We start from the raw sequence: 22,002 nt of genomic DNA on the forward strand, positions 1-22,002 counted from the left end.
TGTAACACTTTTCGATAGTTAATTTGATTAAATTGGATTAGATTAACTCAATATTTTAAGATAAAAATTTATATATTTGAAAACTACATGAAAAATAATATAAGTTGCAACTTTTCTCATATCAATTTGGTGAAAAAAATACATCTTAAAATGTTATCAAAGATCGTGCAGTTTGAATATCGAGAAGCGAAAAGTGAATTATAAATTGGTACGGGGAGTATCTCACTAGTTTATAAGCATTGACTAGATTAAGTAAAGCAGCAAAGCTAAGTGTTATCAGCAGCAAACAACTTTTGAATCTTTGAGTAATGATAACAACATGATAAAAAAGAAAATCTTGATTACTGTGGATGTAATCTTAATATTATCTCTTTAATTTGTTTGAAGTTGTAATCAACGCCACTTACACTAAGGTGGCCCCTAAAGCCCTAACTTTTCTGTTTCGCTTTCAAAAAGAGAAAGCCAAAATAAAGAAAAAGAATAAGAAAGCCTTGAAACTTGGAGAGGAATAATGGCATAGCTAAACAAGTACTCTGTAATTTAGAACTTGTAAAAGAGAAAGTTAAGTTCTGAGTACTTTCAGGCAAAGAAACTCTTGGTTGGCTTTGCTTTTGGTGACTTCTATGATTGAGCTATAACTTGGGATTCTCATGTTACTTTGATCGAGCTTAGACCAAAGATATGCACCAAAACCAATGGTTGGAAGAGGTGACAACTAGACACTTTAAAAGAAGGTGGCAAATATTTCAAAATTAGGGGAAAGCAGTCAAGAAAAGAACAAAAAAGCAACCAAGGTGTTTGGATGTTTCAAAGATGACCATGTTTCACATTGGCAAAAGGAAAAACGTTGCTCAATATTGCACAATTTCACCCACCGCCAAGGCCGATTTTTTTTTTTTCTTCCTCTTTTTATAAATGTGGTTTCGCATCTTAACTATTCCACCAGGTATTTTCTACGGGCAGATGCAGTCATGCAGTTAATTAGCTGCGGTTCAGATTAAAAATACAATAGGTTCAATGCTAAATTTTTTAATGTTTAAACTTATAGACTACATAATTTAAATTTTAGATTTGCCTCTGATATCTACTACCTCTTACAAACACAAATACTGTTATAATATGAACTTGATGTTATCAAGATTTATCAATTCTTAGTGGTGTGTAGTGACAGAAAACAACAATATAATTATGATCAGAATGTGCTGCAGAGGACTTCCCACAATCCACAAACTCGGCCATGCCAAATAGTAATGTGGGAAGATAAGCAAGCAGTAGGGTAATTCACACTTTGGTGAATATACAAGTTTATTAAGCCAAGCAAAGTGACATCAACTGAGAATTAAGAATACAAACACAATGATGAATGAACAAGTAGGCACATGTCATTTTGGGATATTATGCTTGGTGAACTGCAAGTATAATATGGTTATATCAGTAATATATATATCTCCCATTCCACCCAAGAAAGAAAAAAGAAATACATCAACCAGTCCCCATTCTCCTACCGGATATTCTTCTGCAAACAGAAACAAAAGGTAAGGACATAACATGGCTACATCTCCATGTCTTTGGCTTAAGAAAGAAATACATATTAACAACATACGTTTCAATCCCAAACAACTTGGGGTCGGCTATATGAATCCTACTAGCTATATCGCTTCATTTAAGCCCGTCTAAGTCGGACTAAAATTAACAGAAAAGAAAAAGGAAACAAATTTATCTAAGATTCGAAGTGGTTGAGCCTACGCGTGGCTACTTAATTAAAGGGGCTGATCTAGTAGTATAACTGTGATCCATTTGAGCCCATTACTTTCTGCCTAGACCTGGATTTGTCTGCTTAAAATCCACTGAAATTGCTGAAAATATTGAACGACGAACCCATAACTCAAACAAGATGATGGTTCAGTGGTCGAAACCCGAGTCATGAACCCATAAAATTAAAATCCTAGACCTGCCTTTGCTTAATTAGACTCTGAGCAAGTAGATACTAAGTTCAGCAGCCCCATCACAATCAGGGTTCATCATGTAGAATGCCTCTGAATCTCTAGAGCCCACAACTCTCTCAAACTTAGCCCTCATGTACATCACATCCCCTGAATCACCTTCACCACTCTCTTCTGAATTCCCTGGCAAAACACCAGCACCCATAGAGATAGGCTCCACAGCTTTCAGAATCTGCAATTCTTTCGGACCACATTCCCTTGTTGTTGCAAAGCCACACTTCTTCCCATTACAACAAGTCCTCCACAAAGGCTCATCTATGAGTCTAGTTGATTTCTTCTCGTCTGCCTTGTCACATTCCAATGCAATCCTAACCAAGCCCGATGCCATTTCGTCGACTAATCCACTTATGGGGGTTGCTAGTTCTACCAAGAAGGCTGGTTGTGAATTGGGATCTTTCTGAAATGCAAAATGTACATGCCCATGCTTGTGTCCGAAAAGGGTACCTACAACTTTGGTTCCTAAACCTTGTTGGGAATTTCCTCTGTTTCCACCAAGTGATGTTAGTACTGATTTCAGCCTGGCCACTGCTTTCCTCTTTGCTGAAGCTGATTCTTGATTTATCTTCTTGTCCTGTGTCTTGTCTTCATGAGTAGTGTTTAAGGAAGAAGATTTGGAGGTTGAGAGTTCTGGAAGTTTCAAAGAAGATAACTTTATGTTGTCTGATTTTCCATCTTCAGTGTTGTTTGTGTTTGAGACTTCTGGGGGTTTCAAAGGAGACAACTTTGTGTTGTCTGTTTTTCTATCTTCAGTGTTGGTTGTGTTTGAGCAGGCTTTAAGGGATGGATCTTTTGCTACTTCTTCTTCTTGTTCTTCATTGCTGACTTTAGTTGTCCAGTTGAACTGTTTCTTGGAGGACAAATCTTGGAAACTCTTTGCCATGCTTGTCTTCATCTGAGAAAGTAAAGCAAAGTAGGCTGCACCTTTAAAGTGTTGTTGGGTAGGAGAATGATTTTTTTTTTTTGGCTAATTTGTTTTGCTTCTAGTAGTACATTGTCAGAGTACAAGAACCTGATAAATAGATCACATAAGCTACCCCACCAACTGTCATGGGAACTGGGAGTTAGGACAGGTTTGAGGTAAGAAATACTCCCAGAATAATGTTTTGAATAAAAGGAATCTCAGAGAAACATAGGATAGTGTTATTTCACTTTCTTGTGGGGTATATGGTGTGAAAAAGAACGGATTTGACTGGCTCTTTCTTGTCTCAACCCAAACACAGATGAAAAAAAGGGTGGTGGTCACAAAGTTGCTGAGAACCAAAGAACCATTGATATTTAATTACAGTAGACATCCTCAACATAACATTCTGCTTGATGTCTTTTATGATAACACTGCAAATTATAGCCAGAGGACCAGATCCAACGATGATGTTGGGCTTAGTTCAACAATCACTTAGATTCTCTACTCAAGACACAATTATTTGTAATATATAAACACAGCCACAAAGCTGACCATGAAAATTCAGTCTCTCTTTCTTATCCTCTTTCATTGAAAAAGTGATCATGGGCCTAAAGTAAACAGAAGAGCCATTTTCCATTCAAATTTCCGGAAAGGGAAATAAAGGAATTGTACCAGGAATGCCCATTTAAGCAATTTACAATGACCCCTATAGCCGTAGCCACTAAGCTCAGTCATCATTCTTCCCCACTAGCTCAGTGTTATGACCATTTTTTATTTGGGTAAAATACAACTTTCCTCGCACTGGTTTGAGTGTCAAGACTATTTTTAATTTGGGCAAATTGGAAAGAGACACATCCAAATAAATCCATCACATTGGCTCCTGGTGTAGGCCGAGAAGTCGGCCACAGGTGTGAGTAGAGCTGTCAATATGGGCTTGGCCAACCCAACTTAACCCTTTATTTAAGTAGGGTTAAACTAAGATTTCTTTAGCCCATATAGAAGTGAGACTCAAAAGCCCAGCTTCTCTTAGCCCACCGGCCTCAAGGGTTGAGTTGAGGTCAGCCCTTGAGGTCAGAAAAGAATAATAAATTAATTAATTTAAAAAAAAACTATAAGTAAATTAAACAAAAAAATAAGAAGTAATGAGAAAAAAGAAGGGAAAATAACATAGACTACCAACTTAAGACTCTTTATCACAAAATATAACGATACTTTTCCTTATTTACGGAACATAACGACAATTTACGAAACATGACGGATTTGGGCTTTAGTACTGTACCACGTTTTGGGCTTTAGTACCGCACCACGATTTTGGGCGATTTTGGGCTTTGGCATTTCATCTTAGCCCAACTGCGAATGCTTCTCTTCCTCTTCTGCAATATTCCCTCTCTACTCTTAACCCACCATCTCATACAAATTTTTTCTCTCTCTCTACTGTGTTTGCAATGTACATGTAAAGTGTGTGATTCTCCATTCCATTTTTCCTCTGTTTCGTTCCATTTCACCATTAGTAAAGGTAATCTAGGGTTTACAATTCCTTTAGTTTTGATCATATATTGTTGTGGTACTTTCAATTATATTTTCAATCATATATTGTTGTGTTAGTTTCGAATATCTATTGATGTGTTTCTATCTTCATTTCAATCAATTTCATCTTGTTCAGTCAATTTGGACGGTTTATTTAGGGTTTCTACTTTGTATTTCCAGTTTTTTTGTGTGCGCATGTGTGTGATTCTCCATTCCATTTTCCTCTATTTCGTTCCATTTCATGATTAGTAAAGGTAATCTAGGGTTCACAATTCCTTTAGTTTCGATCATATATTGTTGTGTTAATTTCAATCATATAGTTTCAATCATCTATTGTTGTGTTAGTTTCGAATATATATTGATGTGTTTCTATCTTCATTTCAATCAATTTCATCTTGTTCAGTCAATTTGAACGGTTTATTTAGGGTTTCTACTTCGTATTTTCCAGGTGTTTTGTGTGTGCATCATTCTGTACCAACTTAAATTGTTGTGATTCCAGTCCCTTTTTTGTGAAAATGAGTAAAAACAATTCGATAAATTCTCCTATGCGCAAAAGCCCTAGATTTTTGGGGCCCCCAACAAGCCCGAAAGTAGGGCCAATTCCAAACTTCAATTTACTCACTCAAACCCCGGTAAAAAAAGGAGGAAGGGAAAAGCAAGATTCTGATGATGAAGGATTGTTTGTTCAAAATGAAGTTAGGACGAAAGTTCTAAACGATCCTTGTAATGTTGGTCCCACTATTGTTGAAATCAAATCAACCCCCCGGAATGATTCCAAAAGGAAGCGAAAAGAAACGTCAACTAGTAAGTCAAAAAAAGTCACTGACGACTCTGATTTCGAAGAAGAAACTGAGCATCCTGAAGCCAAAAAAAGTAAGGTTGAGAAAAGTGAAACAGTAAAGAAGACGAAAGTCGAGAAAGGTGAAACATCAAAGAGGAAGAAAGTCGAGAAATGTGAAACATCAAAGAGGAAGAAAGTCGAGAAAGGTAAAACATCAAAGAGGAAGAAAGTCGAGAAAGGTGAAACATCAAAGAGGAAGAAAAACAACCCGACAAAGAAGGTATAAAAAAGAATTTACACTTTAGTCTTTGAATATTTGGTTACTTGCATGTGTATGATTTGTGGTATAAAAAGGGTTTGATTGGTCTTTTTATATGCTTTTTTGAGTTCCGGAGGTGTATGGAATATGTATGTAAAGTGGTCTGACTGTATGATTTCTCTTAAACAATTGTGTATAACTTTATTTCTGAATTGGTAGTGTATGAAAAATGTAAGGAAAGTGTTCTGAGTTGGTTTTTCAGTATTGAAAAGAAGTGGATAATGTCTAATTATTTGTTTTAGATTTAATTAAATTGGTGTATAATAAGTGTCTTTTTGTGGTCTTGCATTGACCGTTGGGCCTCATGATCAGCAATTCCCTTTTTCCGTTCTCTGTTCCTAAGTTATCAATTTATCTAGAGAACAAACACCGAATTCCAGATTTGGTGGTGTATGAAATATGTATGAAAAGTGGGCTGACTGTAAGATTTTTGAGTAACATGTTTAGTTATAAAGTTGTAATGCATTTTTGTGGATATAATGTGTCTAGATATGTCATTGGATTCTTGAGTTTGGTATATCTCATATTTAGATGATTTGACTCGCTTTATAGTTATGTATGCTTTCATTTTTGTAACTATCTCTTATTTAATATATTCAGACACATACTCATTGGTGTTCTTACACCAACGTGGAAGCCCCACTTGAAGTTAAGGACCGCCTTAACGACGCGCAATTGAAGCTGTTTAGGGAGTCCCCTTTTGGGTTATTTTTGGATTTGCCAAAGGTGAATGTTCAGCCACAGCTAATTCGATGCCTGATGTATGCCGAGACAGAGCATGATAGGGATGATATGTTTATCATCATTTTGAATGGGAAAGAGCTTCATTTCGGCATTAGAGAGTTTGCCATCGTGACTGGTTTAAAATGTGGCATGGACAGCGAATTTGTCTCGGACCCCGATTCCCCCAACAGACTGATGGATATGTACTTTAACGGACTAACCAAAGTGCCGAAAAATGATTTGATTGAGCTTTTTCATGACAAAAAAATGAAATTGGGGATGCTGATGCTTTTAAGATAGCAATACTTTATTTTATCAGCACATTCTTATTCTCAACTGAGAGTAATAGAGCATTTGTTCCCAAGTTACACTTTGACTTGGTTGAAAGCGGAGAATATATGAATTATCCATGGGGAAATGATTGCTTCAAAGCGCTGTTGTCTTCAATCAGTCACAAGTTGGCGAATGATCCAACTTACTATAGGTTTGAGGGTTTTCCCCTGGCCATTCAAGTATGGTTTTATGAATGCTGCTCGAAGGTAAATCCTACGGTTGCGACCCGTATTGGAAACCACTTCCCTCATATTTTTAATTGGGGAACAACTTCGCAAAGAGTCTACTTTGCCCATTTGAAGAAGGGGATGTTCAAAAAGTACAACAATCAGGTAACAATACAAGCTAACTGATTGTCATACATTAATCTAACTGATTGTCATACATTAATCATACACATTTCATTCATTCTTTTTTTTATACATGCTAACTGGTCAGCTTATACATTTTTTTAAATGTTGGTAGCTCGTTTTTACCAACATTCTCCCAACAGATGAGGAGAAGGTAGCTATCAACTTCATGGAGTTTCCAGAAGAGACAGCGGTCAAAGATGTGTTAGAACTACAGGATCCCACATAGTCGAGTCCCTCTGTACGTGATTTTGAATTTGATGCGTTGAAGAAGGAAGTTGCAAATGTAAGCATGTGTTTTCACTAATTGCATTCATATTTTTTTTTTTATGAAATAATTGTATTTGTGGTTAAGACATTCATTAATGTTATTCTACATCTTTCAGGTCCGCAAAGATCTTAAATCATTTGAGAAAAAGGTTGACAAGTTTAATATAATTTTCAAAGTTCATAATTTTATTCTCATTGTAGTATATAGATTAGCTTAGGTTTCTTGTCATATTTTCCTTTTTATCCCAGGTCGGTGAACAGTTTGTTGACATGAAAGACTACATGGACAAGTCAATTATGAATTTACTTAAAGATCTAAAGTCCATGTTTGGCAGGCAAACTGAAACTCCTGAAACTAAGGTTATTTATCAAAATTTGAGTTAATGTCTTTTGTATTATCCCTTTCTATCTAAATGTGTTTATACATATCTTAATAAACAAATGTCTGGCAGTGTTAAGGATGTTACAAAAGAACCAAAGACAAGCAACAAGAATGATGGACTTCAACACAACCTATATTTTCATTTTGATGAACCGATAGGTGATTTTGACATTGGTGGGCAGGATGTAAGTGAGCAAATATCCAATCACATGGTAGTAGATGCATCTGATTTGAAGAATGGGATTAATGCTTCTATTCCAGGTATAGTTTCCTCTATATTTTACACATTTTCAGACCCATGTGAATGTATGCAAAATGTAGAAAAATAAGAAAACTTACGGCTTTATGTGAAACATGAAGTTGGTGAGCAAGTTAGAGATGGTGAAGCATGTGATAAATATATAGTTGACCCAGACGAATTGAAGAGTCATCCTATTGATACTCTGATTTCAGGTAATGAGACCACTCAGTTTTCATTTTTACTATATGCATTAAACAAATATACATTTTACATGATAACATCTTAAATGATTTGATTAAGATTTTGATATGAAATTTAAATGTTCAAATTTTACAGAACATAATCTAGATGATGTGGTTGTTGGCATTGATAAGTTGGGTGCTTTGGGCAATTCTGCCACTAAGACCCCTACCCTTGATGATTTTGAAATGCCTCCATTTACCGAGTCTCAAATAGTAGCGATTGAAACCAAAGGTGGTGACATCGTTACACCTGAACAACAAGCAAGAAATAGAAATCCTGGACCGTATGGTAAATCACCATACACTGATATTAGTTCAGGCGGCAACAGCACAATCAATTCTCCTACATACTTTCACATTAAACACCCATTCACAAATTGCATTGGCTTTGATGTTGACAATGATCTGATCACCGAATTTAAGGATTAGGTGAAATCGAAAATGTCTACAAGACATGGGAGGTTTGTATTGAACACATCAGCTATTTTGCAGAGAATTATTTAGTTAACACATGTTATTCTACAATTTTAAAACATCTGTTATTTTGCAGGGAATCAGTGTTCTCTAAAAAGGCCAATAAGATTGTGAATCCCTTTAATATGGGAGTTGATACAGTCGACAAAATGGAGTGGTTCCACACTATACTGACTACTGGAAAGTGTTGGCAAGACTCGGTACGTTGTCTTGAACCTATAAATTGTCTGACTATGATTTTTGACTTCCACAGTGTATGAAATATGTATTGAAACTAGTCTGAATATATTCTGCTTTAGGTTGTTCATGTGTATATTTTGTTGGTCCTACGAGCTTTGTATTGTGGTTCGTCTCTTATGTGTGGGCTGACACTGTTTGAATAATTTAAATGTGATTCGGGTCTCATAGTTGATTGCTCTTTGTTAAAGATTGGTTTCTTCTTATTATATGTCTTGTGTATGGAATATGGTTTTTATTTTTTTGTCATCTAAGACAGTAGACAAACATATGTATGTAATATGTATGGAATATGGTTTTTACTTTTATGTCATCTAAGACAGTAGACAAACATATGTATGGGATATGTATGTAATATGTATGGAATATGGTTTTTACTTTTATGTCATCTAAGAAAGTAGACAAACATATGTATGGGATATGTATGTAATATGTATGGAATGTGGTTTTTTCTTTTATGTCGTCTAAGACAGTAGACAGACATATGTATGGAATGTGTATGAAATGTGGTATCCTTAAATCTGATTCATAGTTTAATTGACATGTTTTCTGCAAGTTGATGTGATTATGTATTACCTGAGGAAAAAGGCCAAGTATGGGCCAAATAATCCAGTCAGATACGTAACAACTGACGTTTTTTTCAAGTCGTGGGTTGAGTTAATTTACAATCAGTTCAAGGATAACCATAATGATCCTAGTCTGATCACTCCAGAACATGATGTCGCGCAAGTTATCTGTGGGTATAAGTTGCTTGCAAATATCGCTTGGGATAAAGTCGACTATGTGCTCATACCGAGTAATGTAGGCCAGAAACATCATTGGGTGTTGGCTGTTTTATCTATACAAAGCAGGTGTCTTTATGTCTATGATTCACTCCCGGGAGGTGCAGCGCACACTCGTGCGGTTAGGGAAATTGTTCAAAAACTGGCAAAAATGATACCACTCTTCTTTAACAGTACTGGATTTTATGGCAAAAGGGATGACATAGACTGGAAGAATAACATAGAATACATTGAGAAGGGTGTTTCTGATCCTTCGGATTATGTCTTCGTGGAGAATTTGCCAGAACAAGATCCGGAATCAAAGTACGTATATTTATTCTATGAAATATGGTCTTTTGTAATATTTAACATCTGTTGATAGTTTTCATACATAAAAAATTCTTTTCTCATACATTCCATTATCATTTTCTTTTCAGTGATTGTGGAGTCTATGTATGTGCATTTGCTGAATATATCAGCCAAGGCATCTTGGAAATCCCAAAGGACGAGTTTGATCATCATCTTCACCGTAGTAGGTATGGTGCCCTACTGTGGGATTATGCAAGGCAAAAGCAGGATGCTGGAGATATTAGTGAGTGTGAAGCCACTGGATTGGTTACCGGTAAATTAGGTGGGCCAAGAATTCGCAAGGAACCTGTCCCCCAGTGGGAAAAATTACCGAGACCTAAACGAAAAGTGAAAAATTAGTTTTTAGAGTTACTAGTTTGTAGCGTTTGATGTAAAAACATAGTTTGTTGGTGACTGGGTATGATACATTTTGTCGGGATCTATCTTAAGTTTTTGCTTGTTTTGTTATGCAAATATTGTAACTCATCTTGCTATGAATCTTTGAGTGGTTATGATACATTTTGTTGGGATCCATCTTAAGTTTTTGCCTGTTTTGTTATGCAAATATTGTAACTCATCTTGCTATGAATCTTTGAGTTTATTAATCATATTTGATACGTTTTTCATACAATTTGGTTTGAGAGGCGTTTTGAATCGTGTAGCTGCTCTTGCTTCAGGTTCTGCAGATTGTAAGAAATGCCAAATTGAAAATAATGTAATGTGAGCTCTGACATATTTAGGTGTCAAGCTTTGCGTGGGATCTCACAGCAAGACACCTTGTCTAAAAGTTATTTTACTTTAACTTATATAGACAGTAGTTTGACTAAAAGAAACCTGATGCATGACCACCCAACCAAAACAGATTATTTGGTTTAAATGATTAGAAGGAAAGAAAAGCAAGAAAACCAGAGTGCAGTTTATCCTAAATCAGAACAGCCCAAAACCTTCACTAGAACTGCCTGCATCTATTATAGATAAATGCGAAGGAACAACTTGAAATAAAAAAGAAGACATAAAACACCAACCTGACCCTACCCTCCCGTCCAACAGTATACTAAAATGCAGAAGCAATTATGGGAACAGAGAAAGTAGTACATTAGGCTCCTCCTCTTTTCCTTGCATCATAAGGTCACTAAAAAGGAATCAAAAGGTCCCAATAATATTCTGCTAAAGGAACAGCAGCATATTCATGGGTCCAACAAAGGTATAAAAGCAGCCAGAAGGCAAAACACAAAAGGCCTTCCTGTGGTAAAACCCAATTCTATCAACATGAATACAAGGTAAAGCAACTGACTTGATTGGTGCTTATTAGATACAAGTGAAAGCCAGTGAGTCCACCAACAAACCACAGGTAATGTAAGCTCTGACATATTTACCACAATACATCAGCCTGTTAAATACATTATTCATACAGTAACCATACATATTGCAGACAAACTATAAGATTTATTATAGCCAACCAAAACCAAACACGTAATGTTGATAACCAAATTCATATCAACTTTTCAACATTATTATTATTATTAAAATTGTACTCAGTTTCTACTGTTACTAAAAAAAAAAAAACAGAGTCAGTTTCTACTGTTACTAAAAAAGAAAAAAAATAGAGTTTCTACTGTCATTAAAAAAAATATCACCGCCATAACATTGTCGACTATTTAATTTCCCTTTGGAATATTGCTACAGGTCTTCTTATTGTGGCCTTCTGTACCACATCTGCTGCATGTCACTGTTGATTTCTTAAATTTCCCCTCGTGGAATGGTTTCATTCGTTTGGTAGCTGGTCTTCCTGGTGGTCTTTTACCATCTGGTGGCAACACAATCTCTTCCTTTACATGCCTCGGTATATCCCATGTACTTTCACATGGAAGAGGCACAACTGGTATTGCATATGTATCTAGGAAATTCTTATTGTTGTAGTAGGCAGAGGTATATTCCGCTCCATGTTGGTGGTTATACACTATAGCAACCATAGCAGCCCGCAAGGTATCTCATCCAGTTGAAATCTTCCACAAGTACACGTCCTAGCTCGAAGACACACTGTGAACCTCCTAACACCATCAATCACTGTATGTAGAAATTCAGTGGAAGCTCGTACCTGCAATCAAAATTACATTTGTACAAGTAATTCAGATATTATACACTAAACATACAACATATATACACATATTATAGAGTTTTCATACATATGACAGAAAAAAAAAGAAGGATATAAGTTAACAGAAGGATTATCTTACAGTCATACGGTGTGATAATACCCCATTCTTGTTGATAATTTCTTGATACTTTTTAGTAAGATCTGTGAATGTATTCTTTGCTTCTTCATTGTGCGTCGCATTCCATCTTTCAACCAATTCCCTCGTGAAATCCAATAATTTTGCCACCGGCAATTCCCTTGCATTCACTGTAGCATTGTTTATAGATTCAGCTATGTTTGAAGTCTGTGTCCATGTTCTTTTTACTGTTGCATGTATCCGTGTCCATTTATGATAACCAATCTCAAACAAGTATCTCCTCAGCTTCCTATCTATTTTGGTCACCCTTCCCATGCATTCGTTAAACTCTTGGAAGGTGTATGCCTTAGCCATTGCATAGTATAATTTCCTCATCTGCTCTTTGTTTCTGTGGCATTGCTTAATTAAATTGTTCCACAAATGTCAAATACAGGCATAATGAGGCAGCCCAGGGTACACTGCTGCACTCGCATTCCATATACTTTCATGCCTGTCCGACACAAAGCACATGTTCTCCCTCTCACCAAAAGCATCCCTGAACCGCTCAAAGAACCATGTCCAAGATGAATCATTTTCGGAATCAACTATACCATATGCAAGCGGCAGTATACTACATGTTTCCATACACAAATAATACAATCAGTTATAAACTTTTTTTTTTTAAAAAAAAAGAAGATAAAAAACAAACCACCTAGATCCAATGTACAAGCAATTAGCATAGTCCCCTTGTAAGTTGATTTAAGATGGGTTCCATCAACCACCACTATAGGTCTGCAATACTCCCATCCTCTAATACAAGCTTCCAGTGCTACAAAGGTATACAAGAAACGGTCTTCCTCTGTTTTTTCCAATCTTACAACCGATCCCGGATATGTCTTCTGTAAAATGTATAAGTAGGCTGGAATTTTACTATACGAGTCGGTGGGATCCCCTCGTAACATAATCATTGCCTTTTGCTTCGCTCTATAAGCTTGCATATAGGTCAATGTTACACCATGTTGTTTCCTCATGTCCCTAGATATATCCTTGGGTGTGTATATTGTTTTTGGATCTTCATACTTATCCATTATAATAATGCTGACGACATTGGAAGTTGCTTGACGTTGTTCATAAATTCTATCCTTTAACAAGCATGTGTGCACATCACAGAAATTCCTAATCTTGAAAAGCCTTGACTCATTTAGACTTGAGTCCTTTAAACACCATGAACAATTGTCACCAGGGCATACGAGATGATAGCTATTGATGAAGAAGTACACATCAGAAACATTGAAAATATACATTTGTATACATACATTATACAATATTCATACACCCACCTATATTATATATGTGATTTACATACATACATGCTTCATACATTTTTTATTATCTACAATAAACAATAATATTTGTTCGTACCTTTTTGTACCAGACCTTTTCACCCGAAATTGAAACTGCTTCATAAAGGCATATTGCCTCATAACTGCATTGAGTGTTTCTTTATCCTTGTAAATCTGTTTTTCCACAACAAATTCATGTCGAGGGTCGCTTATTATTTCCGTTTCACAACTATCCAACAACTCAATATGTTCACTTGAAGCCATATCAATATGTTCAATAATATTTCCCATGTATGAAGATTGAATTTCTCGACCCCTGTTTATTGAACTGGAACTACTTTCACCATCATGATGGAATTCAATTCCCTCCATTTCACTATCCCCCAATGTGATACATAAAGGAAACCTACTGAAGAAATCTTTGTACTCTTTTTTTTTTATCTAAATATACCCAAACACCCATGTCGTTGTGTATGATCATTGGTGGGCATCGGTCACTAGCAATGCATTTAATCATTATGGTTTGGACTGTGGTATCTATCCCCAGTTGAGCGGCAATTGTAGAAATCAATCCATTATAGTTCGAATTTGAATCGTACTGGATTCCTTCAATTTTGAATTCTACATATCGACCCGTTACACGAAGTTCATACAACTTTAAACCAAAATTCATACATACTAAAATAGACAAATTTTGTCTTAACCAAATCAGTTCTAAACTACAGACTCTACCTAGTTTACAGAGTTCATACAACTTTCAACCAAAATCCATACATACTCCAATAGACAAATTTTTTCTGAACAAAATCAGTTCCACACTACAGAATCTACCTAGTATACGGAGTTCATACAATTTTCAACCAAAATTCATACATATTTTTCCTGAACAAAATCAATTCCATACTACATAATCTACTTATTATATGAAGTTCATACAACTTTTCATACAAATTCTTTCATGCACGAGATTACATGCTTTTAATTGCCTTCAAAACATAATGTATTTGGAGTTCAAATATATTCACCTGATGCGTCCCATCTTCCACTGTGTTGTATCATTATTGACTGCATTGTGCTATCCGCCATTGTTACACTAATAAAGCTTTGATCCGTACGATTTTGAATGGTTCTTCTGAAATTTCAATCGCGTATAATTGATAATTTGTTTAGGTAATTGATGCATCAATCGACTTCTATTAAATCAGATTGTATTCTTCCACAAAATATCAACAACAAAAAAAGGAAAATACCTGCTCCTTTTTTTTTTTTGGAACTCGAAATTTGTATTACTTCTGATACTTCAATGGTTTTTGATTGAGGAATTGATTGTTTATCAACGTTGCAGTTGTTTCTTCAATCACATTCGAATCCTCAATGAAAACTGAAGAGATAGGGCGAAAACATTGAGCGAAATTGGGGGAGAAAAATCGAGGGAGATATTATGGGAAGAGTAGGAATCAACGGTATTTGCGTGCGTGATTCCGTGGGTTTGGCCTCTAATTGGGTTTTGTATAGGTTTGTAAGTATTGTATTGTTATATCTTGTAAACTGAAAACTATCGTCACGTTTTGTAAATATTTACTTTAAAGATGTATATATATGTACTTTGCCCAAAAAAGAATGTACTTACTAAGATTATCCTCCCTTTGCCCCAAAAAGATTGTCCTCCTTTCCTTTTTAGTCTGTCCCAAAAAGATTATCCCCTTTCTATATTTAGAAATAATTTAACTTTATGAAATGATTTACAGCCATATAAATATCTAAGGCTTGTTTTAGACCACACATTTCAAAAGTCTTCCTTTATTTCTTAAACTTTGTGCCAAGTCAAAAGAGGACAATCTTTTTGGGACGGATGGAGTAGTAATTAGAAAATGGAGTAATACTTTTTAGTCTTAGAATTTATATTATGTTTAATTTCTTTTGAATGTGATCTGAATGAGTGATTAAAAATAATAATTTATATTTGTTCTTTTGAATTTTTTCTTCTATGATATGGATTAGCGCAAGAATGGGTGGTGCAAGATTCTATTTTGCAAAAATTTCATGTTCAAATTGTACCAAAATTCACTTAGAAAATGTTATTTTGGAAGACGAAAAAATTTAAAGGGCTGACCCGTCCTAGCCCGCGGCCCAATTAGGGTTGGATTGGGCTGGGCCAGCCCATTTTGACACCTCTAACATGTGAGCTAATGGCCATTGTAGTGACAATGACACCTTTATGACAAACACTGACAAGAGACTTTAGAGGACATTCTGAAGCAAATTCTTACTTATTTACAGAATATATGAACATAATGCATCCGAGTACAAACTGAACTAGAGCCCTCACAAGCAGACACATGCACCAGGGGCCTTTTGTACACAATACAAGAGAGATCCTGCTACTAAAACAGACTAAAGATGCTAGTAAAGATGCTTTTTTCCTACAGAACAACAGAGTGAAGTTAGCTATTCAAGGTTTGCTCCGCTTCTGAATCTTGCTGCTTGGGGGGACCTGTAACACCGCCATTCATCCTTGCACGCGCCTCAGCAAACATCCTCTGTTGCTCAGCTAATGCTTCTTCTTCAGTCATTTCAGCTCCATTACTGCACTTTCCAGCTCTTACAGTGTCCTATAGTAGAAAAATACACCATGAGGCAGTGCAGATGGAAATTATCGCACTTTGAAATCACTTCAGATGGTTTAGCTACATGTTGTGGAGACAAGGGGAGGAGAAACTGACTAGGAGGAAAAAAAAATGAAAAGAAACCGGTAAGATGAGACCTCTATGAGAAATAGAAAGAGATGGTAGCTCAATGGATGATACATATTCAACAGCGAAGCTGATATAACAGGTCATCCATATGTTAAACTAAAGTAAGACGACAAAGAAAAGAGAACTTACCATGGTCTCTAGCTTGTGTTGTTCATATGCAGCATATACTTCTTCAATATATTCCCCAAAACCAAGAACCTGAGAGATCATCACTTAATATAAACTGCCATTGGCAAACACAATGCAAGAAATTTATTTTCCATTCGCAATTCAACGCAAGGATATCACATACAATTCACTAGCAGATAATATCAATAGGTTAACATGGAAAGGACAATACATGATTCAAATGTCTGATTGGTATTTATTAAGGTAGGAAAAAAAAAAAGATTTCTCGATGATCGGTGATGAAAATAATTGTTTTCCTGTTATATAACATAGTTTAAAGCTGGTTCCTTGAGACACAGACATCAGTCAAAATCATAAAGAGTATTTGCATTGGTCATTGATAACACCTGACATCACTTCTGGGGCATTAGAGAACAGACTTCATAGTCAAGAAGCAAATAGTTTGTTATCCTTATGGACCTAGCTTTAGCTTAGAGGAAAACTAGGGTATGAACTGACCTTTTCATCTTGGAGTAAACTGATAAATCGTACAGTATGAATTGCCAGCAGAGAATTGGAAAACAGAACTAACTTGAAGCAGATAAACATAGAAGCAATATTACAGGATCAGATCAAGCACCTGTAAAGCCTTGAGTACATGTTCTGGTGCAATTGTTCGTTTCTCTTCTCTATTACAAACTTCATTGGATTCTGATGAGATAAGATTAATGAACTCTGCAGGACACACAAAAGTCACAAATACTTAGTTAATGAGAAAGAGGGAAGAACCATATGAAATTAATTTAAATAATAATGAAGCTAATTTAAGTACTAGTGTCTAGTAGAAGGCTAGAAGCTATAATTTTTCTATTTACTTAATATAATTAGAAAGATGATATTCAACTATCCATAGAGGGAGAACAGGAACGGATGATAGATTAACTATGTTCAAATAGCAAAGACACATCACCAGCCAGAACATCTATGGAAATAGCAGCTCAGCACCAATACTGAACAATAATCATAATCGTCATGATAACTTAGCTGAACTCAAAAAATTAAATTGGACGAATAAAAATCAACTCACCTACACAACATTCAATCAGAAGATCCTGAGTATCTCGGGCTACACGAACATCTGGTGGCAACATTTCTTTAATAATTTTTGTCATTGTTGCTGAGAAGAGATACAATGGTCAGTATAGCCAATCAAATAGCAAATTTGCTAAAACAAAATGAGCTTCAGAGCTTCAAATAGCAAATTTCAATGTCATTGTTCAGTATTGGAATCATCAAGCTCATCATTCTATGTCACAGATCTTTTCTCAATAAGAAGCAGTTTTTTTTTTTTTTTACTTGTTGATGAGATGGACTGATGTTACTCTGGCTATTGATACGCAATGTGATGGGAACTTAAGAAATTTCACACCAAATATCCTACTTACTATGTAAACTTTAGACAGCACAGCGAATCAAGCTATTAGCTAACTGAAATTGATTTTAAAATTTAGGAGGTTGTGCACTGCTCACTCAACCATATTTTTTCGACTTAAAAACTCAACCGTGAGACAAGACAATTTTGACGACCACCCCGCTAATTAGGGCATCTTTTGGACAACCGATGAGGAAAAAAATACTGCATCCTGCAAATGAAGCCACATCAGGGATGGTGACTAACACACCTGGTCCTGGCTAATATATAAGAAAAGCTTTAATATTTTTTAAAGAATAATAAATTAAGCTAAAATACAATTTTCAACACTGAATATCATAAGAAACTCGTTCAATTTGGTGCAAAGCAATCCAAACAATAATTAAGTCTAGATATGTTGGCTACAAATTAATACTTTCAAGTGCCAGCCATCACTCGTTTTTTACGACAAGGGAACCTGCAGCAGTAAACCACACTAGACAAGCCTTGTGCGACGAGCTTGACTGAGAAATCATGCAGGGAGTTTTGAACCTAAGACCCCCCATTTTGGGAGATCCCCCGCTCAACCAACTCAGCCACCCTTACAGGTAAGTGCCAACCATCACCTAGAAGAGATATTTTCACATTTTCATTACTCCAATCACTCAAAAATCGATTTTTACCCTCTTCAAACATTTAAAAAACGCATCTTCTCCAATTCTGGAGAAAAGGTCCCCCTCCCTTGCCTCATGAAAAAGTTCCAAAAGCATGCCACTTAATTGACATTTAATTACCCTAAACTCTACCTCAGAAGTAATTAATCATCACTCTAAGCTTATTATCTGTTCATCCCCTAAAAAATCTCGTAGCTAGGTCAACTAAATATGAAAGGAGTAACAAGAGGAAAATACACCCCAAAGAAAAAAGGGAAAATTTCTGAAATATACAAGTTGGTCACTATACAAGACACTTATACCAACATATACAAACATATACGAAGGCAGAGAGAGAGCGCGCGCGAGAGAGAAAAGTTTGGGTCATTTTTTGTAAGAATTAAAAAAATGGGTCAATTTTGGTAGCATTATTGCCCCAATTAACATACAGTGTAATTTTCTCAAGAAAAAAACTGCAACACAAATTACTAATCCGAAATTTGCAGTACACGAACGGCAAGACAACATAGTACAACGGAAAGCGAGGCAAAGATAAGAAGAAACCTTTGGGAAGTGAAGCGTCTTCCTTTGTTTTACCAACTATGTCCATAGCTTCCATTTTAACCCTTCAAAACAAAAATAAATAAATTATCAGGAATCCAAATTCAACAATCAAAAGCTTAGACATGTAAACAAAATTAAAAGTAGCAAACTCCTACTCCCTCCTCCCCACTTTATGTGACACGATACGGATTTTGAGAGTCAAACTTCTCCGTAAATTCGGACATACAATCTTTTAAAAAATAATTATAAGTCACAATAATTAACAATTTAAAATAGGTTCCCTTTAAAGGGCATACGAATAAATCGGGTCAAAAGTTTTCTTGTTTGACTCTGGAGATCACATAAATTGGGACGGAGGGAGTAATTTAGCATATAAAAGAGAAAGATCTAGAGCTTTGAAAAATCAAAATTAACAAATTTTCTTAAAAATAAAAATCATAAATTCTTCAAGTCTGCAGGAAAAACAAAAAGAAAAAGATCTAGAGCAGCGAAGATAGAAGAAATAAAGTTATACTGACCTTACCAGGAGAAAATCGAGAATCTGGAAACTTGAAGGGGCGAAATTGGAATTAAACAAACTTAGGGGCAATTTAGCCGATTGGAAAAGATACGGAAGTAGGTGATCGGAGTCGCAAGCGGTGGTTGTTCATGGTGGATATAGAAGAAGGAAGTGGTCTAGGGCTAATTTTCTGCAAAGCGCGTTGAACAGATGGATTCACCACGCGCATATAGCGACGTGTCGCTCACGGTCGTGAATGTTAAGTCAGGAGTGGTTTGCACGTGTGGGAATGTGTGAGAAGATAAATATAGTAAGTAATATATTATGTTGTTGTTATATAGTAAGTACGTCAGAATTCGTCTTTAAGGCAAGTGATGAATTGGCAATGGGAGCGAAAGGAACGGAAAGGAGAGTTACCGATTCTAATGGATCTGCTAATTGAGGCCTAACTCCGGAGGGGAAAGGGCCATTCGCACAAATGGGCCTATTTCGGGTTGGTCTTTAATTTTTGGGCAATTCGTACGAATCTCCTTATTTTGGGATGGTTTTTAATTTTGAAATCTTTAATTTTTATCATTTGCTAAAAATTCCTTAGTTTCGAGTTTGAATCTCCGCTCAGTCAAAAATAAAAAAAATTGTAAGATAGAGTTTGGATTCGCAAGGCATAATTTTGCCTTCAAAACTCTGCCTGCAGGGAGAGTTTTGCATGCAAAATTCTACCTTGCGAATTCAAACCTGTCCTTTTTTTTTTACTGAGCTGGAATTCGAACCCAGAACCTTGGGGTATTAGGCGAAGGGAAAAAATTAAAGACCACCACTTTGAGGGACAAAAATTAACGACCAACGCTTTTGAAGGGCAATATGTGTAGAAAAAAAAAGTTAATTTTTGACCCTCAAATTTGTGGTCTTTAACTTTTTTTCCTTCATTACTTTTGGTGTGGTATAATTTAGATTTTGAAAGACATAATTTACGTTTAACTTCAGCATATGAATTATAATATTACACAAATTATGTCGGACAAGACAAAACTTTCAACATTCAACATAATCTGAAAAATACTACAGAACTTATGCGCATAACTTAATTCTTACATAATTTATGTTAAGCGAGGCAAAAGTTAAATTTTTGAAGATAAAAATGGTACAGATATTATGCTTTGCGAAGTATGTTTGGATTTTTTCATTAAATAAGTAGCAGGGACAAAAATTAGAGAGCACATATATGAGGGGTAAAAATGAAAGACCAGTGTGTTTGAAGGCCAATCCGCGCAAAAAAAATGGTGCACAAAATCCGACATATTTGCCATATCTATTACGTTCAAACTTTAAATATTTTGAAAACAAGCAAACTCAACCAAAAATGTAGTCCCAAACCTCAAACATTTTTGTTAAATATGCCTATTCATGTGTGTACTAATTGAAGCATTTTAAGAGATTAGGAAATGAACTAAAGTATTCATGCTTTCTCAGTAGGAGGAAAAAAAATGCAAAAATCCTCTTTTACCTAGAACATAATTTAACAGAAGTCTTGTCAGAATGTTTATCAAGTAAAGAAAAAATATATGAAAAAACCATAAGATTAAACTATTTTTATATTTTTTATGTGTATCCAAATTCACACAATTCAATAACAAATAAAAAACAAAATAATAAATTTATCTTAAATGGCAAATCATTTTGAAAGGATTTTTTTTTTTTACTTTTCTTTTAGTTTAATATTTATTGAAAATTTGAAATTGACCCTTTAGATCCGCAAAGATCGTATCTTGTAAATTAAAATTCTTTCTTTCTTTCTTTTTATCTTTTGTTTTGTATTTTTAAAGACTAACAATTAGATTTCTTAATTAAATAATGAGAATTAACCAATTTATCTTTTGTCGGTTATTTTTTTTTCATCGCAATATGTTTCTCTCAATTATTCTATTCCTGACTATGGATAGTCATTGACTTTTTCGTTTCAAAACTAGATAACATTCATTATTTAAAGTGGTTGTTTCAATTATTCATTACAAGAAGACACTAGATTTCAAATTTGACCAATTTAACTATCAGAAAATAGTATTCTAAATTTCTTTATTCGGAGTGAATTATTAGCTTATTAGTTATTTTTGTATTTTTTCTAGATTCGAAGACTAACCACAAAATCAGAAAAAGAAATCATAAGTTCAATACTTTGTGTAAAACTAATAATAAGATAAATAGTTATGAGATGTACATAAAATGTGTAGTACTCCCTCCGGATAAAAAAGAGTGTCCACTTAGCCATTTGCACACCCCTTAAGAATTAAGAAAATACTACCTCCTAGATAAAAATAGGTAATTGACTAAATTGCCCCTAATTAAATAGACATTAAGGTTATTTCTTTCTTGATTTGATAAATGAACACTCTTTTTGACCAAAAAATAAAGAGACTAAGTAGACACTTTTTTTATCCGGAGTTTTATCAGGAGAGATTACAAAATAGTTATGAGAAAAATAAAGATACATACTAATCTAAAAGAGTCCTAACAAGTGAAAGGAGAAATAAAGATAAATGCTAATCTAAGAGTCCTCATTAATGGT

At 35.2% G+C, this 22,002-nt stretch overlaps 3 protein-coding genes across 4 annotated transcripts; all 3 read right to left on the reverse strand.

Moving 5' to 3' along the window:
* Nucleotides 1-1,426: 1,426 nt before the first annotated feature.
* On the reverse strand, nucleotides 1,427-3,556 carry LOC132600096 (protein MIZU-KUSSEI 1-like). The gene has a single exon (XM_060313217.1). It carries the CDS (start codon nucleotides 2,893-2,895, stop codon nucleotides 1,966-1,968), a length of 930 nt encoding a protein of 309 aa, XP_060169200.1. The 5' UTR covers nucleotides 2,896-3,556; the 3' UTR covers nucleotides 1,427-1,965.
* Nucleotides 3,557-11,852: 8,296 nt separating this feature from the next.
* On the reverse strand, nucleotides 11,853-13,820 carry LOC132616959 (uncharacterized). The gene is made up of 5 exons (XM_060331764.1): nucleotides 13,528-13,820; nucleotides 12,811-13,365; nucleotides 12,617-12,736; nucleotides 12,151-12,514; nucleotides 11,853-11,990 (listed from the first exon to the last, which is right to left on the reverse strand). Exons 1-5 carry the CDS (start codon nucleotides 13,818-13,820, stop codon nucleotides 11,853-11,855), a joined length of 1,470 nt encoding a protein of 489 aa, XP_060187747.1.
* Nucleotides 13,821-15,699: 1,879 nt separating this feature from the next.
* On the reverse strand, nucleotides 15,700-19,825 carry LOC132600107 (protein Dr1 homolog). 2 transcript variants are annotated; one of them, XM_060313228.1, is made up of 6 exons: nucleotides 19,464-19,825; nucleotides 18,941-19,002; nucleotides 17,400-17,489; nucleotides 16,953-17,047; nucleotides 16,334-16,402; nucleotides 15,700-16,060 (listed from the first exon to the last, which is right to left on the reverse strand). In XM_060313228.1, exons 2-6 carry the CDS (start codon nucleotides 18,993-18,995, stop codon nucleotides 15,893-15,895), a joined length of 477 nt encoding a protein of 158 aa, XP_060169211.1. In that variant the 5' UTR covers nucleotides 18,996-19,002; nucleotides 19,464-19,825; the 3' UTR covers nucleotides 15,700-15,892. The 2 variants fall into 2 exon arrangements, with proteins under 2 accessions (XP_060169211.1, XP_060169206.1); XM_060313223.1 differs by having other exon boundaries at nucleotides 19,459-19,823.
* Between the last annotated feature and the right edge of the window lie 2,177 nt (nucleotides 19,826-22,002).

The sequence above is a fragment of the Lycium barbarum genome, chromosome 1 (genome assembly GCF_019175385.1).
Source record: "Lycium barbarum isolate Lr01 chromosome 1, ASM1917538v2, whole genome shotgun sequence".
NCBI lineage: Eukaryota > Viridiplantae > Streptophyta > Magnoliopsida > Solanales > Solanaceae > Lycium > Lycium barbarum.